Raw genomic sequence first — 18960 nt, forward strand, 5'->3', positions numbered from 1 at the left:
ATTGGCTGCTGCATCAGCCCGCTCTCGAGTCCTGTAGTGGGCGCCCTCCAACATCACTGACACCTGTTGCCTGCCATTTGTTTCTTCTGCCAGCTTGCTGGGGCGGACAATGGGGTGACAACCCAGTGGGAGAAGACAACAGGATCTCAGAGGGCGTGCTGGCCTCTGCTCACCGCCAACTGGGAGCTGCTCTGCTCCGTGCAGCCACAGCCCGGCAGCCCCTGGCCCTGCTGACGGCACCCTTGGGCTCGCTTCCCGCTGCTGATAGCTTGCAAGTGAAAGCAAGCGTAAGGGCAGCAGCCCCTTTGATCTCCTGCTCTTCTCCTCCCGGCTCAGGGCCACATCCAGCCTCATTCCTCCAGGGGAATTCCTGCCTGGTGAGCTCACCGAGGTGACATCAGGAACGCCTGAGTCAGGCTGATAGGTTATCTCCTGGTGATGGCACTGAGTGAATCCCACAAAAAAGGAACGTGATTATACGGACAGAAAATTTGTTTACACTAACTGGCTTTTTCATCAAGACCACTGGAAAAGTAACATACAAATTGCCTGTGTATGTCTACAAGTGTACTGGGACTGGGATTTTTTCAATATTTTTTAGCATGAGAAGATCAAATGATCTGCTAATTACTACACGGTGCTGTAATGAACACCGAGATGTAATTTCCTATCTTAAAAATCCTCAAAGCATGACACTCGAGAGAAAAATAAAGTGTGCACTGTCATTTATTAAACTTTCAGAGCACTGCGGAAGGGCTTACCGCTCTCAGTTCAGTGCATCTTTTGATCTTGAAGGTGCTGTTAAGTCACCCAAACCAGTGGCTTTGAGCGTTGAGTCAGGGTTTATCCCAAATCCCCACAGTGCAGGACAAGGCAGCAGCTGCATTTTCTTGGTATGCCTGGCTGAATCGAGCCGTTCCCATATAGAGAAAGGGGACAAAGCCCCTTGTCCTGCCACTCCTGCCCTTCCTATCCACACGAGATGTTCAAAGCACAAGGACCCTTCCCATGCTAACGGAGAGCAAGATCTGCTGATAAATCCTATGCCACATACATGGGTTGTTCCTGCAGTCCTGCTGGAAACAATTTGGCTCTTTTGTTACACCATTTAAAACCACTGCACCTCTTTGTGAGTTGGAATATTTTCAAGTACTCCAATGTAACTAGGAACCTAACTTACCTGTGCTCAGCAACAGCAAAACTTTCATTATGGTGTACTCCTCAAAGCTGAGCTGCAAGCGAACGAACTGCAGGCTGATTTGGTGCATCCCCTGGCACAGCTCAAACATAGCAGACTGGCGCATCCGCTCCCTGCAGAGAGGAAAAAGATAAAATCCAGAGGATAAGCACGTGAGGACAAAAAGGGTACATGGCAGTTAGGAAAGTGAGACGCGACCTGGAAACCAAGCACTGGTCACGGAGGTCAGCAAGACAAACTGCAGCCACGAAGTTCAGGTCAGGTGAGGGAGCTGGGGACACAGCTGGAGGCTGCCAGCCCCGGGGAGCCGCCTGCTCCCGCACTGGCAGAAAATGCTGCCGTGCGTGGCTATGGTGTGCTGGAACTGCCAGCCTTTGCTCAGCTCTGCCCTGGCGCGTGGAGATGAGCCTGCTAGCACGGTCAGAGCTGGTGCAACACAGGAACCTGTGCTCATTTTTGATGGAACACCTCAGATCTGTCCGCATATTGGTGAAAAAGGGCTGACAGCCCCGGCACCAGCCACCAGGATGCAGAAAACTGGGCTGAGAACCCATGGTAAAGGGCTCCACTGTCTGACTCCTGGTCCGCAAGCCAGCAGAACCTGGCGATCCGGGTTGCCACTGTGCCAGCAGACAGCGCGACCCTCATCTGCCTGAACGACACAGTCCAGCAAAGATACAGCGGGCAGGTCTGGAAAATGGGGAAGTGTTTTAGCAAAAGCAAAGCACAACATAATGACTTCACGTTACTGCCTTCAAATCCACCAAAGAGGCTGAAGTCGAAAGCTATCAGGATGACCAGAGCATCAGCCATCAGCACTCACACAATCCTTCCCAAGAAACCTCTATCCAAAATCTTTGATTACTATTTTGCCCAAAAATACATGAGGTCTAGCTGCAAGGATGAACATGCAGGAACAAGGAGACGTGATTTTCCAGCCACTGTAGTTTTTGTTAATGCACTACACTGGGCCTCCTTGAGGGAATTATTAGACAAATTATTGCAATAGTCTCATATTCAAACACTGAAATGCAATAAGCGTTGTGTATGATTTTTCCAAAATAATCATCTGAGTATGAATGAAGAAGTATGTAATAAGATGATCTCGGCCATTAGTACAGGTTTTTACATGTCGCATTGTAAAATAATGAGGCTGCATGACTTGCATTCAGCTTACTTTTTTTTTTTCTTTCAATATTCTTTGATACATTTAGCTTCAGCTCCTAACTCTTCTCACAGACAGCTTCAGCCCAACCCATCCAGCATGAATTTCAGGCAGAATTTGTTACTTTTCAATATGCTATCCCAAACCACAAGAGTTAAAGCAAAGAGTCACTGAGAATTGCCAGTCTCATTCTGAAAGCAAGATATACATGTGGGTATTTAGATGAGGTGCTATAATTGCTCAGTGACCACTACTTTTTTTATTATTTTAATTGCTCAACAACAATTGTCTGTATTTCTGCAAACATTTTTTTTCACATAATTGAGGAACTGGATGAAGTTCAGCTAATTATTTTAACCAAGCAACTGGCTTTTCAAATACACAAATTGGCTGGTGAAAGAGAAGAATCATACTGTGTGCAAACAAAGACTTACGTAATCTTCCTGGTGTTTTATTTCACTACTGCCAGAGCAGATTTTATTTTCCTCCTCAATACTAATAAAACGGACTCCCCATTGTTATATGGGCTCTACACTTTTCCCTGCTCCACCCTCGTCTTGGGACTAAGAACTTCCAGCTTTTTTTTTTTTTCTTAATAGTAGTAGTAAATGCCATGTTTATTTATTTTTATTGTGCATCATGGACTGCAGGGAAGAAAACAAATAGAAGAAAATAGCCTTTGAATGCTGACTGAAATACCACTTGGCCTTCGGTTTCAGAAGAGCAGCATCCGCTGCTGGTTCCACTGAGGCACAAGGAGAAGAGCCCCCGCTGCTGCTGCAGAGGACTTACAGATGCCACTCGCACTCTGAACGCTGTTAACATGCAGTGAGACCCTGGAAGACCCCAGAGAGTGATCTGCTCCCCCTCTGCTCCCCCCTCTCTGCTCAAAACAAACAAATGCAGCTCTAGGATGCTGGTAAGTGTGGCTCCTGACTGACCTCTCCCGCGAGGCTCCAAGGGATGCACAGTGAGGCCAAAAGGCAAACGCCAAAGGGACATTTGTATGTTATAAATAGGGATGAATTTACACCTCAGAAACCTAAGGACTAGCAGGATTCAAGACAATGCCCACCGTCACTTTCCTGGGCACAGAAGACAGCTTCTCCGGCCTCACAACGCGAAGCAGCTCCCGCCACCTCTGCCTGCCTTTGACGTCCACAGACACGGGAAGCACCGGAGCTTTCAGCTGATACCACAAGCCACACAGCAAATAAAATGAAACATTTTGAGGTTTTGTCTCAGGTTTCTCATGCTTTCACTAAACAGCGAGGCAAAACACCCTCAGTGACAGCTAACCTAGAAGTCTCCTGACTCAAAACCTTTTTCATTTTATTTTTTTACCCTGCACTGCATGTTTTGTGACATTTCACATTTTATTGCTGATGTTTTTCTCTGTATTTGTTTTGCTTTTATGGGCGATGAGCGCTTAAATAGAAGAATTCTGGTAAAAGTCAGTTTTTATGCGTTTGGGTGCTTTTTTGTTTGTCTTTTAAATGTTTAGTCCTTTATCTACTTGCAAATATTGATCTCCCTAGTCTACCCTCAAGGAAGACCTGATGGTATTTTTTGTAGAGAGAGAAAATTATGCACAGAACTAGTTACTAAGCAGTTTATTTAGCATACATCAAAGCTGTAAAATTTCAAGTCAGTTTCCTTCCTGAAAATCAATTTAGTTGATTTATTACTTATTTACAAGTTATTACTAACTACAAATTATGTCAGTTTATGACTGTTTAACGTCAGATAAGCATTTTGTGGGATTTTACAGTATTTAACTTTGCATTAGATTTTAATCCACACAATGTAAAACAAGAGGGTGTAGAGCTTTTGGAGAATTCGGATGCTAACATCAGATAACCCAATACCACGAGGCTAACAACAACATACAGCCCAGGAACAGCTCATATAGTAAGAGAGATGAAGCACACAGAAATCAGGGCACATCGACATAGCATGAGCAGAGTTATTTCTTCCTTACTGAAGGCTTTATCTAAGAATAAATACCACCAAGTCACCGCAAATGCCCTTACAGCTGTGGGGAGAACGTAAAGCAGAATCCTATATTGCCCTATTTCTAAAATAACACGTATTTATTTAGTTAAGGGAAAAACAAAACAAAACACAAATTTACCTCTGACACAGCATATTTGCTCACAGAAAATGGAGCACGTGAACATCTGGAATACAGGGGCATGTATCTTTATGGGGACATTCAAGGAGGTAAGCACATTTAAGTAATAAAAGGCGTGGAGCCAAAGCTCTGAATCCGCTGCGTGGATACTCATTCAGAAGTGGTGTCATTAGCTCAGTTTAGCTTAATCCTTCTTCATAATAATATGATTTAAACTTTACACCTGAAGTTAATCCATCTTAAGTTCCCCGAGTGTCTCCTTACAGGCTTAATGTAATGCCTGGATCACACCCTGCCTGACCTCTCCCGTGGCCTCAGCACTGGGGGCAGCGAGAGCGGCCGCACACAACCACAGCAACTCCCCTCATCTACCGCTTTGCCCAACCTCAGTCTGCTTGTGCACAGCCTCCTTGGCCACGAATACCCTGTATTAACCAGTCACAAAATGGGTCACCACCTCCCCGCACTTTTACACAGGGGCAAGTGAACTGGTGAGCAGCTGACACAAACGGGACCAGTGCTCCAGACCATCTCAGGATGAGCCACCCGACTACAATGGAGACACTGGCCTTGAGCAGTCATGCTGGAAAGGAGCAGAAAATGATTTATTTAAGGCATCCTGCATACCAAACCAGCCATATATCTCATTAATGTCATTATGTGACCTTCACAGAAACCCAACAGCCACACCAAGACCTATGCTACTACAGGCACGCTGTACAGCTAGCACTTGTCACGAATAACTAACTTATAATTCATGAAGTCATCATAAAGATAAGTATTATAAATCTCATTGAAGAGGGAAACAGTAACTCTGCTGACTATACCCAAATAAAGGAACCCCCACATCCAGGAATATTCGCTCAAAAGCAAAACTCAGACCCAAAGCAAACCAAAGGAAATCATGTTTTATTTACTTTCTCACAGGCTCTATTCAAAACCACTGCACATCTTCATAGTCAGGGAAGCAAAGAAAGCTGTGGTGGGTATTTTGAAGATTCATCAGTACTCAAGTGGCATGCTGATAATGCTGAGAAAAACTGGGCAAAGACATCTCCCTTTCACAGCACCTCAAAGGAACAAACATGCAGGCTGAGCTAGTCCCTTCGCCTCTGCTGCTCACAAAAGACTTAGGAAGAGACCTAGTAACGCTTGTAGCAAAAGCCTGATGTCAAAGATCACTTTGTGCTTCCTGATTTTACATTTTTTCCCCTGTAGGAACCGTTTCCAATTTTATAATCAAGAGCCTTTCCTTTACTAGACTTAAATGTACTCATTTGAAACTTGTCCATCATCTGAAATAGTTTCAGGAAAATCCAGACAGCACATTATACTGCAACAAAAGCAAGCAAACAAACAAGCAAAAGAAACCCAAGAAGAAAACCTGCCAAAGGCCTGAAGGTCAAAACAAGTTTGGAAACATCAGAAAGCAAGGTATGCTTTCCACCATGCCAGACGGGGTCAGTTTGAACTTGGCAGAGAGAGGAGTGAAACATCATCAGACACCCTCCTGGCAAGGCAGGCAAACTGCAGATAAATGGGAAAAAGACCAGGGACATGGTCACACAGAGAGTCCCTTGTTCAGCTGCTCAAGCCACCTAATTAGAAAAGCCTTCGGACTAAATTATCTTACCTGCTTTTGGAGGGGTTCCCTTGTCTGGAAAACGTTTTGAGATTCTTGGGGTAAGAAAGACAGGAACATATTATTATAACAGCAACTTACTCTTTCCTGATGGACTATTTTACTTCAGCAACTCCATCATGAGAAACAGTGGAAACAGAATGACACTACCTAGCACAAAACGAACCAATTCTTCCATGCAAAGGGGCAATCACTGCACTGCCTTGTGTACGGTGACACTGGCAAGCACGCTGTGCATCATTCTGCTCAATGGACTATGCCCAGACACCTGTTTCCAGTCTTGAAGCCATTATAAATGCAACCAAAGTCAGCAGTGCTGGAGCAGCATCATTAAGTTATTGCACTGATCAAAATCCAAGCCAAAATACATGCAGAATTCAGACAAAATTCAATCATGACTTTTCATTCAGCACTTATTTCTTATTCAGCACTTTCTAGCCTTTGCTCACTCTGCAAGCCACAGCAGAAAGAGATGAAAACATTCCCTTCAACATCCTGCCTTCAACCCTTAGAGCTTTAGAGCCACCAGGAAGGAAATGATATGTTACCTTGCATTAACAGCAAAAGCAGGCAACCAATCCTCTTAAAATTGATGTTTTGTCATCAGTTTCAACTGCACAGAAATTTGGGTTGTGCCCATTTTTCCTTTAACTTGCCAGTGAGCCAACAAAAATAAAACATCCCAACTTCAGTGGCCTCCTCCTCCAACCAAGAAAGCAGCCAAAGCTCTCCCCTGGCTGTAAAATTCAGCTCTTACCCTGCGGTTGGCTAAAATGACTATGGATAAATGTAGGCTGCAAGACCTGCCACCAAATGTCATCTCGGCCCGTCCCACTGCCCCAAATCCCTCTGCCATGCCCTACCTGAGGAGGAACAATGCTGAACACTGGTGGGCAAGGAAGGTCACTTCACGTGAAGACAGCTCTACAGACATGGTCAGCCAGGAATACAAACTTGCCGGTTTTTACACTGAACTTAAAGGAGCCAGTTCTGAAAATCGAAGTTTTCTGCTGAGAAACTCCTGCTGGTGCTCCTGGAGAACATAACCCCAGGTAACCGATACGAAAGAGTCAGAGCTGCTTTAAAGGTTTAGCTAAGTGCTCCCCTGCTCTGTGCCTATCAGCCAAGGAGCTGGCAACAGCTTGGTGGGTAATTATTGCAAAGGAAGAGCTTCAGCTCCAATCAATAGCAGAAAACTTGTGTTAAAATCCAACTTAATAATCACCCAGTTATGTAACCCTACAATTCCAAACACATTAACAGCAAAAAAAAGCCTCAAGTATCAGCTGCAATTAACAGTTAATTATGCAGTTAATAGAACGCTGATACCAAATACTCTCTTTTGGTTTGCATTTGCCTTCTGAAAGAGACAAATCACAGTTTAAATGAGAAAATACATAATTATGCCTTTACCAAAATGCCTTTTCAAAACCACATTCAATAATAAGCGATGATAACATACACATGACAATAAATACTTTTAAAGTTCATCAGAGAAAGTTATCGTTAGCTAGAAATGGTACCCACTGGTATCGTTTCATACATCCATTATGCAAGGGCTCATTGTCACTTGCAGCGGTTCGTCAGCATAAATACTGCTCTACTCCACATGCAGCAGCAGTTCTCTTCTTGTACCGACAATGCCTCAGAAATCAAGACTTCGCTCAAGCTGTCACGCAAAGCCTGGTGTTTTCCATAAGTCAGCCAAGGCATGCCTTCCTCTCATACCAGTTTGCAGAAACTACTTTCTAATTTGCCTTTTCATCTGGAAGATAAATATTTAACTCCACCAGGAGAGTGATGAAGGGAAGCACTATGAATATGAAAGGCGTTTAGAGATGCCACCAAACAACTCACCAACCTGCAGAAAGATTAAAGCGACATCACGTTCAAACAGAGACTTGAAAGGGACAAACCTCTTCTCTATCCTAACCCTGCGTGCCAAGGACCTTAAGGGAACTGAAAAGACACCCTCCCAAAAGCCCTGTGGATGTCCTGAAGTCATGCCGAGACAAGACAGAGAGCATAATTATGCCAACTTACATGTAAAATCACTGGGCAAGTCTTCATGCTAAAGTCATAAAAACGAATAACCAAACCCTTTCAAACACATCACAGGCTGGAAACCTGCCAGAGCATCCACGGGGCCAACAGATGATCAGATGAAAAAGAAGTGTCTGAGAAAGATCAGACCATAGCAGAAAAGTTAAGTAAGACCTCTGCGTCAGTATTCTCCACACGGGAGTCCAGGAAGGCTCCGCACCAGTCTCCCTTTTCAGCCAGCGAGTGTGAGAACGAGCTTCAGATCGAAGCACGAGCGGAACAAGGCTTAGAAAAAAAAAAATACAGTAAAATGAATAGTAATAAATCACCAAGACAAGATGGCATCCATCCACAAGCTGTAAAGTAACTTAAATATGGAATTGCTGATCTCCTAACTGCGATGCACAGCTTATTGCTTAAATTGCCCTTATAAAAGGCGTACAAGGTGACAAATGGGACTGATGCCTTAAAATGGGCCTTGGAGAGCAGAGGGAGCACTCAAGAGACCCCAGGCTAGGAAGTGTCATTCCTGCATCCAGCAAAACGACTGAAGGAGGGGCACTAGGAGGTAAATAAAAACACTGTAATGGAGGAAATTCAGAGCAGCTTTGGTGAAGGGAGGTCACGTCTCACTAATCTCTGCCAGCAGCACAAGGATGCTCTGGTTGATGCAGGCAGCACCTGCTTGACGGGGATGCTTTGCACACGCCAGGTCTAGCTGCATCCCATGTCCGTATGGGGTGAGACCTAAGCAAACACCAGCCCTCTGCTCCTCCTCTTCTCTGCCCTGGTTTCCACACAGAGGAAACTGGGGCAGGCAGCCTGGGCACAGGCTGCAGTGCTGTCTGTCGGTGTGCCGGCACGGGTAACCACGGGTCTCAGCCCTCCGGCACACCGCGCTTGGCAGCAGGAGGTGAGTGGGGAGGCAGTCACGGCAGAGGTGGATTTTAAAGCTGTTAAAAAGATCTCCTGAAGGCTCTTAAAGAGAGCTTAGAGATAAGGGGGAAGGGCTCTTCATGGATTATTAGCAGCTTAAAAATAGGAGGGAGAGGGTAATAATAAAAGGACATTTCTCACAGGTGATGGAGGCTACCAGGCAAGTCTCACCGAGCTCCGCACTGGGGCTCTGCTGAGAGCTGTACTCATACATCATCTGAAAAAAATCAGACCTTTGGAAGTGGCAGAGTTTGCCGATGACTCCAGACAATGCATTTGGGAGCTGCCTGTGACGAACTGCAGAAAAATCTTGCAAAACTGTGGCTGGCTGGAAACATGGAAGGTGAAAATCACTAATTGCAAGACAATGCAGACAGTATAATCTTCTCTCACTATACATAAAGAATAATTAACTCTAAATTAACAAACATCACACAATAAGGAGAGCCAGGTATAATTTGGAACAGGTTTTTTGGGTTTCTGTTCTTTGAAAATGCTTGCTCTGTGTTTATTAGTGGTCAAAAAAAAAAAAAAAGAATAAAGAAAAGAAACAGCAAAGGGTGAGAGAAGAAGAATCAAGAGCGAGACAGAAATCAAAATCTCACCACTTCATAAATCCACTGCATTCTGAACACAGCGTGTTATTCTGGTCTGTTCCCAAAATTAATACAGCATAAGTACTGAGGAAGAAGATGAGGATGGCCAGGGGTAGCAAACTGATACACAAGAGGAGATTAAATTGACTAGCTGATTCTTCAGCTCGCAGAAGAACTAACAGGACTTGACAGAGATCTATAAACGATAAATAGCATACATAGGATGAAAAGGAATATATCCACTATTTCTACAAACACAAGAATGAAGTGGTACTGTGTTAAATTATCAGGTATCTGCTTTAGAAACATCTCCAACAAACAAATACGCATAATTAAATTGCAAAAGTGATTGCCACAGAACATTTTAGATGTCAGGATTATAAATGTATTCAAAAAGGTATGAGGCAAATTCACAGAAGAAAGATACAGAAGGCTTATTAAGCACAACTGTCCAAATGCAATCTCCCATTCAGAAAGTACCTAAATTGCTGACTGCTCAAACAGGCAAATGAAGAATTATCATTTTATCCTTGTCCTGATCTCGCATTTTCTTTGCAAATGGCTGTTTTTAGTGACTGAGAAACTGTGCTAGAAGGACCTTTCTTCTGACAGGTTTTTTAATTTTTAGAGATCTCCTTAAAACCACCTTATCTCCTATTTTCCATTATAATTTCACGGCTTTAACCAAAATCAGAAGCTTCTCATCCACTGATGTCTAAGCACTCTAAAATTTAATTGATTAGACAATGGCATTAAGGGCAAAGCTTTTACAAAGTTATACAATGAGGCTGCATTTAGTGTTCTACCCAACCATTGACCTGTTTACAAAGAAAAAGCAAAATGAGACTGAAAAAGCTAGCTGAAACGAAGTGAGACTTTTGAAAAAACTAGCTGAAGCATGTTACATCTATCAGGTACAGGTGTGACTAGTTTTTCCATTTTCTGTCTGTCTGCACCATGTTAGGATGTGTACAGAACTAAATCTTCTAATATACATCACTGGTTGGAAACTGAGCTGGGCTTTACAAGAAAGTAAATAAAACTGACAATGTATATATAAAAAAATTACTGATAAAGATATCCACATCTCGCTACACTGACAGTTTAGATTTTATAAACGCAGGACTCCTCTTCAAAATAATATTTAAAGCAAAAAACTTACAGGGAAGAGTATCAAGGAGTGCTTGCTGACCTTTTAACAAGATCAGCAATCACACACACACTGTATCAGCAAAGAATGAACACTAACAACTCATACCAACAATCACTGCAGCAATACTAATTAAAAATGAGGCATTTGGAGACTGCTAGATTGAAAAGATGACAAAAATCTACCTAAATTTAGACAGGATTAACAAACCACAGAAGAGACCAAAACAAGCCCCATTACAGTTAACAGGCATCATCCTGCAAAATGGGTATGGGAAAAGGTCACCTTGTACACAATGAAAGTTACTGGCTTTATCAACACGCACAGAAGATCTAAAGAATCATCCTCCTAGAGGTATATAAGCTTAAAAAACTCTGTTGCTCTTAAATATTCAGCTTATTTTATTACATTGATTTTTCCTGGTGTTACTACAGAAATCAGAATACCTGATAGACTTACAGGCTTTGGCACCAAAAGGTCACACAGAGGCAGCTGCCTCCTTGCACTTTGTTACACAACACAATACCCTAATGGTCTCAGCTTCCACAAGTATATTATGCTAGGATATTAGGAATGTAATGAAAATGCAATGAACATGCTCTTTACTAATAAAATATGCATTATTAATAAATGCAGATTTTAAATAAAATCCTATCTATTCAGCCATGCAAGATCTTAACTCTTACTTTAATATCATAACTTCCTTCAACATCACAAAATCCTCTGCCCATCCACATCCCAAGACAACGTCAGAACTGAATCTTCACAGAAATCCCCACATCCTGAAGCTGTTTTTCTGCCTCTCTCTACCTCATTTGCTATACATCAATGTTCTCATTTGAAAAATATATTCTCTATTTTTCCTCTATTGCTAGTATCAACCTCTCTCTGCTTCTAAATTTTTAAACTTCACAGTTGGAGGAATTACCAAAGGCATAGCATGAAAGATCCTTGAAAAAATACATTTTTAGAGAAAGTTAAATTTTGTGCTTTAAAGGAAGGATTTATACTTTTTTGTAATAACCTCTGTTAGTTTGTTAAACTGCATTACATACATAGAGCTGGGTTACATACATTATATTATTTAAAGATATCTGAAGGAGATGTTTTGATTTTACAACGAAAATGCCTTTGATACCACACTACAACCTAGAAAAGAAGCCAGTAGCTTCACAATTGCCCAAAATGGCAATAATGAAAGGAATGACATCCACTTCATACTTCATAATCCATAACCTTAAGTTTTTCTTTATCAGTTAAAACCTCTTCTCCTCTTCAAGTTTTGTCTGTAGCATTCAGTAAACTGCTGCCTCTACTGTAAACTTGTTTATTTTAAGGGATTCAACTGCATATGACACAATACAGTAATTTCAGAGATGAGGCTTGGGGAAAAGACACCGCTGATCTAAATGTTCATGGAAACTGTCCTCAGTTTTTAGACTTGGTTTTTCAAGTTCTCTTTAATGATTTGGGGTACTTCATGCAGTGCCTGGTACTATTTTTAATCAGGCTAAGAACTCAAGTCCTTGAGAAATGTAAAAATCTGTAAAAATGTTACGACAGTTAGAACAAAGTAAAATGGCTAGAAAATTCAAAACCTGTATGCTTATGCACCTATGACTTACTCTTGGTGCTGCAAATGACAAACCAAGAAAATCAAAGGAGTAAGAAAACACACAACATTAGTCATTCAGTGCATTTGCAAAATACTGTTGAAATATTGATGCCGTACTTTTCTTCAACATACAAAAATGTCTCATCATGATGTCTCAGTATTACTGAACCTTTTCACATTATTCCATATCATTGCCATTTTACAGCTAGCTAAGGCTGGAATGGTAAATATGACAATTTGAATAGATTTCTTAAAAATAGTAAAATATTTTGGAGCTTCAGTCCCTTCTTCAAGAGACCTCAAGAATTTACAAGTCAACAAAGAGACTATGTAAAATCTCAAACTGAAAGAAGAATAAAGAATTGCAGCAGAACTTCAGCATCACGTAGCAGGTCTGGTTTCTTTACACCAGCAGAAACTAAGAAGCTGTAGTACAGCGTGCTAAAGAGGATGCATGGTCTGATCTTTAATATTCATCAGCAATGCCATCAGCAAGGATTTTTGCCCTGCGCAGACACAAATTGCCAACATTCCCACCCTTAAGAAAAGAGGTGGATAAGCTTGCTGTGAGCGATGCAGTTTCTGGCCTCTGGGACATGTTGGGAGCGTAAGCTGTGACCCCAAAGGCAGCTCCCATCCCAGCACTGCCAATGGTTTTCCACATTATGGGAGGGAGGATCCTCACCACACCATGTCTCAGCTCCTGCTGGGCTTCTGCTGTCACTGCTGCACCTGTCAGTGCTATTTTTCCTCACTGAGGCTCTGAAAGGTTAGCTGATGCCTTAACTTAATGTATGGGTGAAGAGAAACTGCCCAAAACCATCACAGAAATGGCCACAAAAAGGAGCATCCCTTGCTTTTCTCTGGGATTTAGGCATCTGACTTCTTCAGTGCAAACTCCTGCTACTTAAAGGTTCAGCTCATCAGATTTCTTCTAGGACCTACACTGTTGTGCCATCTCTTTTCCAAAATGTTGTGGACTTCTCCTTCAACAGGAAGCAGCCAGAGAAACGCTCTTCTAACTATTAGTTCAGTGATTAATTCATTCAGTAAGGGAGAGTCCAAGGGAATTTGAAACCAACTTTTCCACCTTCTATGATCATGTCTTAAAAATCATGTTTTAGGCTGTTCCCCATAGGAACTGTTCATTTTAGTGTTAAAAAAACATTGTGCTACATCTCTTGCTTTGTTCTTGCACCCGTTTCAAGCAGAACTCTTTCAGTTTCCTGCTTTCAGTTGTGTATAATTTTACAAATTTAATGTTCTGGACTGAAATTGTTCATGCATATGCCTGCCTCAGGTTGAATTAGATTAGAAAACTTCAGCTAAAAGTCTTTGGTTAAGTCTTGAGAGAATTTTTTCCCCTTCGAGTTAAACAAACACTATTTATTTATTTATTTATTTATTTGGTGGGATTTCTGTTACTTCTCAGTAGGAACCTGAAATGTCTCATAACTTAGGGTCTTCGATCAGGAAGTCTTTTACCATGTTTTAAGAAAATCTTCCCAATTAATCTCTCTTTGTTCTCCTGAACCACTTTCAACTGCAACAAGTGAAGCAAAAACCCAAATCTCTCACTACGTAATCCTCTATCATCCCTACAACCCATCCAACCCAATCAATACAAAAGGAAGAAGTCGCATGGGAAAAATAAGGGATAACAACTTAAAGGTTTGGTTATGGATACGTTTTTTAAAGCACAGACCTGAAGGGCTCGAATTACATTTTCATACAGACTATCTTAATTTTAGGATTTTGCAACTTCTAGGATTTAAGTTTGCAACCTTAAGAACGTAATGGCAGCATCCTTTAAGTGTTATTACACATGAAACATTCATCCTATAAGAGTGTTTACCTGTAACAGGAATTGTGTGGTGTCACGTATACAACAGAGCTCTACAGATTTACCATGGCTGTAGCTTACTCAAGCTATAACTACAGCATACTAGCTTTGATTACAACTATGTTATGAAAGCAATGGATTAAAAAACCACATATGGTAAGGTGACTTACATACACACAACATAAAATGCATTGGTTTATTGTATTTTATTGTATACCCCCCTTCAGCCTGTTTTTTGGCATTTCTGCAACCAGCTGAATGGTTGAGTGGTTGCGTGGCCATTTTCTTACCCCTCAGTTCACATCTTGGCGTTTGCTTAAACCCAATTAAAGCAATGGAATATATGCATGATCCATGAAGACAAACAGTACACTTAATTAGATATATAACCTGACCAAATGAAGGTGGTCAAATATTTCCAGCCTTGCATGCGCCTAACAGGAAGTCAAGCTGTGTATTTATTGGGGAGGCATTTTGCTCGGCATTTACGCAATCAGAGGTGCCTTTAACTGCTATTAGCAGCAGAGATTCTCATTTGTTACTTGTCTTGTTTACAGGCCTTCAGAACAAGAAAGAAAACAATATAATGTATCATGGCCTTCCAGAAACCTTATGGCTTCCTTTTATTCACAGTAGTTAAGAGTAAACGGAAAATTCATTTAATGCAAAACAAAGCAACATAATTCTGCTAATGCCAACCTCTACTTTCACTCCTTCTTAACTGTTCATTGAAGAAAAATGCTGAACCCCTCTGGGTAGCATACTGGCAAGGGACCCTCCTAATTACTTCTTGCCCAGGGACGGGAAATGACCTCTCCAGACACAATATGAAGAAATAACAAGAAAATCTTGGCCTAGTGTTAGTAGAAACACAATTCTCTCAAGCCAGCAGAAGGAAAAGTCATTTTCAAGCATCTCCCTTTCATTCTGCATCAACTAATAGAAGTCCTAAAATGCCAGTGGGGATAAAATACTCAAAAAGTTACATCAAGTGAATTTTAGGGAGGTCTGATAAACCCTGTGGCACAGAAGTAAAGGCCTGTGTAGGACAAGCCGTCAGCAATTCCAGAGCAAAGCTTCGAACCAGTATATTTTCACAAATGGGAATAGATATAAAATGAAGCAGTAAGGTTAAACCCTATTACAGACAGACAAGGTAAATGCAGTGAAAAAAATGAGGTAACCTACTTCCTGAAGTAGTGATATTGAAGATGAAATAAAACAAAATGAAACATGGGCACTGAAAAATCACTTGTACAAGAATTGCACTGGAATTGTCATTGACTACTTATGCTTTTTGCCCTGCTTGTTTGAAAAACTGTTCTTAGACTTGCTCATGTTTTACCAAGTTTGCTAGATTCAATCTTGTTTTGCTCACCTGAGCACCTGAGAGATTAATCTGTCAAAATGACCCTGAATTCCATACAGGAATATTTATATAGATATTTTAATACTGCATGACACTTCCATTCTCAATCTTCAATCTTTCAAAACTGCTTATTAGGTTTTGTGCTTACCTGAATGTTTTCTATACTGAACTGTATTGGTTGACATATATAATTCCAGTAATTCTCCTCTGATCTTATGTCAAAACTGGGAAAAAGTTGCTTTTATTAAACTTAGAATCACAAAATAACTTATGTTAGAATGCATCTCTGGAGTTCTCAAGTCAACCCCCTGCTCACAGCAGGGCTAATGCCTGGAGCAATGCTGCAGGCTTGCTGCTCAGGGCTTTGCCCAGTCAAAGTTTAGAGATCACCAAAGATGGAGACCCTGGAGTTGCTGTGGGCACGTGCTCAGCTACCTCACCATTTCATTATGAAATTTCTTTCTTGCAGTCCTTTTACTGACTAGATCCTAATCTCAGCGTCAGTATAATTCTGCAGGCACCTACTTCAAGTCTTGCAAAACAAAACTCACAATTGGTCTCAAATTCTGGAAGCTGCTTCTAGCTGCAGTATCAAGACTACTAGCTTATTTCCAATACACTTATTTCCAAGTGGGATTGACTTCCCTGTCCAATAAATTTTGACACCCTCCCCCCCAACTGATTTCATCAGAAGAGGGAAAGCTCCTTCTGTGTTCAAACTTTTAGGTCTGCATTTTCACAGAAGAATTGAACTCTTTCAATTCTTCAGTTTCACAGTTTGAGTTAGCTTTAGATACAGATACTTTTTTTCTGTGGTAATTCTTTAATGTCCCAGGTCATAGTGGAAATGCTTTCAACAAGGAGAATGGTCTAGCAATATATTTTCAACCACATGCAGTGAACTGCCATTTACTTGGGGGGAGGGGGAAAGCAAACAACAAAAAATGAACAAACAAAAAACCCACTCACAAACAATCTTCCTGCTTTGGGACCACATCTTATGTGTATTAATTATTTAAGAATTCTTATATGAAAGAAAAAATGTTAAAGATGGACAGAGACAAAGCATCTTCTCCAAGAAATAAACACTTAAAAATGCTTCAGGAGATTGAGTAGTAAGTTATTTTTTTATTCATTCTTGTTTTGTTTTTTCCTTCAAGAGCATCCATATCCTATTGATTGTGTCTCATTTTTACCTCTAGGAAAAATACCTTCTGGGATGAGCACATGACGTGACTGCAGTTTGACTGCCTGTGTATTCATTTACGTTATGACTTTACCGTCTTGGAATAAACACTAGGCGAATGGAACAGAAATTAAATTATACTCATCAAAGGCAAAGCACTAAAACACAAACTTGAAATATGAAGGAACACACATACTCAGAAGGAATGGTTCCTTGGTTGATCCTTCTTTTTCTCTGAATGTATCATAAAAGAAGTTATGTTTCATTACTGAAAAAACATTTTGGCTTCTTTCATGATTGCAAAGAAGGGTAATTAAGACTGTCAAGAAAACTCATTGAACAGCTGTATATTCTAACAAAAGCACTATTATATGACTGCTCTGAAAAAAACTGGCAATTTAAACATTCACATTTCCTTGAAGCTAGATATTTTTCCAAGCTCCAGTAGATACCAGAAAATGTTTTTTCTATAAATCTTGGTAGTGTATCAGTCATATTTGAAGCCAGCAAGTTGTTCCCAGTTTGTGAATGCATCCCTATACTTAAGAAGAGGATGGTGGTAATACAGCTTTGCCAATTGAAAACTGAGTCACTGAAAAATCTTTTTAGCTACTTCTTAAACTGGGATTAGCTGAAATTTTCTTAGACTGAAAACCAAATAAAGAAGAGTAATCCTTCAAGTTTGCATTGAAAAGGACCATTAAGAAATACTTACTCATCAAAGATCAGGTCTGGAGCAAAGTAGAGGAACTGGCTGTTTGTATGTTTATACGATCTCCAACTCAAGGCAAATGATGACAGACACATCCACGAATACTGAATTAAAGTAATTTGGTCCTCGAGAGGCAAGTTTCTAAATCCTAGAGATCAAACCAGAAAATACCCATGAACTATGTTGTGCTTTATAAGGGTTGGTGAAACCAGCACTGAAAATACATCACTTGGTATTTTTCTAGTATTGAAGTCAAGAACAAGAACAACAGTCCTACAAAGTACATTTCTGAAAAACAAAACAAAACAAAAAAAAACACGTAATTTTTTATTTCAGTGACAAAACATGCTTTCTTCTTAAGAGGCTATTATTCGGAATGAAAGCTTCTAAAATATCAATCACAAACACATGAAACAAACATTATATAAATTAAAAACAAAACAAAACAAAACACAACAATCTCTTAGATGTTCATGTCATTCCCCACCATGAGGGCTTTCAACTCAGCCCACAGACTAAAGATGCAACTGGTTCATTAATCTAGAAAACTTAATGGAAATTTCAACCAAATACCTCATGGTCCTACCTGGAAGTATCTTTGCCCACTTTACCACCTGAATCATCTGCTTGCCAGCCAGGCGGTTTAAGGTGGAAAGTAGGTACTCTGCTGTGTCTGGTTTTGAACTGTCGTATCCTGCATACACAATCTCTGGTTCAATGCTTTCAAGGATCTTAACAGGAGAGGGAGTAAGTGCTGGTGAGATAGCAGACATGTGGGGGACAAGTGCTGTGTTTACAGAGGGCTCAGTTACTGGAGCGATGTACGTCGTCCCTTCCTCAGGGCTTTGGGGTGGTGGCTGCTGCCGCTGCTGTGGCTGTTCCTCGTGCATCCCTTTCAATTTCCCCAGCTTTTTGGACTTTCGGGCTGTGAAGACAAGCAGCACAAAAAACAAGTTAGCGTAGAAACTGTGAAAAGCCAGCATAAGCCTGGCTTGACAGGCAATCAAAGCAGAAGCAGCATCTCAAAAGTTTGCAAGTGAAATGTGCACAGAAATCACCAGGACCTCAGGAAATACCTCAGTGCCTACAGCATTGTTACACTGGAAAAAGGAACAGAAGAAACATTTAAATTCTTTTTTGTTGTTGTTGCTTTAGTGTGCATCTACAAGTGTCAGTGTCCAGTAACCTGCATTTCTACCTGTCTCTACACAGATAGGCATAAAACATCCCAGTTATTGCAGTAGGTGCTGATTAAACATTCCAGAAGTTTATTTATACTATACCGTAGATGAATCACTTATCACCTGCAGGTTTGCAGTTCATGTTCTGCATTGCATTTGCTAATCAAAAGAAACCTCCCTGTCAATGCCT

At 41.0% G+C, this 18960-nt stretch overlaps 1 protein-coding gene across 5 annotated transcripts in view; it reads right to left on the reverse strand.

Moving 5' to 3' along the window:
- The window catches only part of NR3C2 (nuclear receptor subfamily 3 group C member 2), a 201622-nt gene that overhangs the window by 15986 nt on the left and 166676 nt on the right, over nucleotides 1-18960 (reverse strand). For all 5 annotated transcript variants that reach the window (XM_068680919.1, XM_068680918.1, XM_068680920.1 and 2 more), the window contains 3 exons: nucleotides 18176-18514; nucleotides 17593-17737; nucleotides 1181-1311 (listed from right to left, as the gene is read on the reverse strand). In XM_068680919.1, the coding sequence (XP_068537020.1) occupies nucleotides 1181-1311; nucleotides 17593-17737; nucleotides 18176-18514 (615 nt within the window). The remainder of the gene's footprint in view (nucleotides 1-1180; nucleotides 1312-17592; nucleotides 17738-18175; nucleotides 18515-18960) is intronic.

The sequence above is a fragment of the Anas acuta genome, chromosome 4 (assembly GCF_963932015.1).
Source record: "Anas acuta chromosome 4, bAnaAcu1.1, whole genome shotgun sequence".
In the NCBI taxonomy this organism is placed as follows: Eukaryota; Metazoa; Chordata; class Aves; order Anseriformes; family Anatidae; genus Anas; species Anas acuta.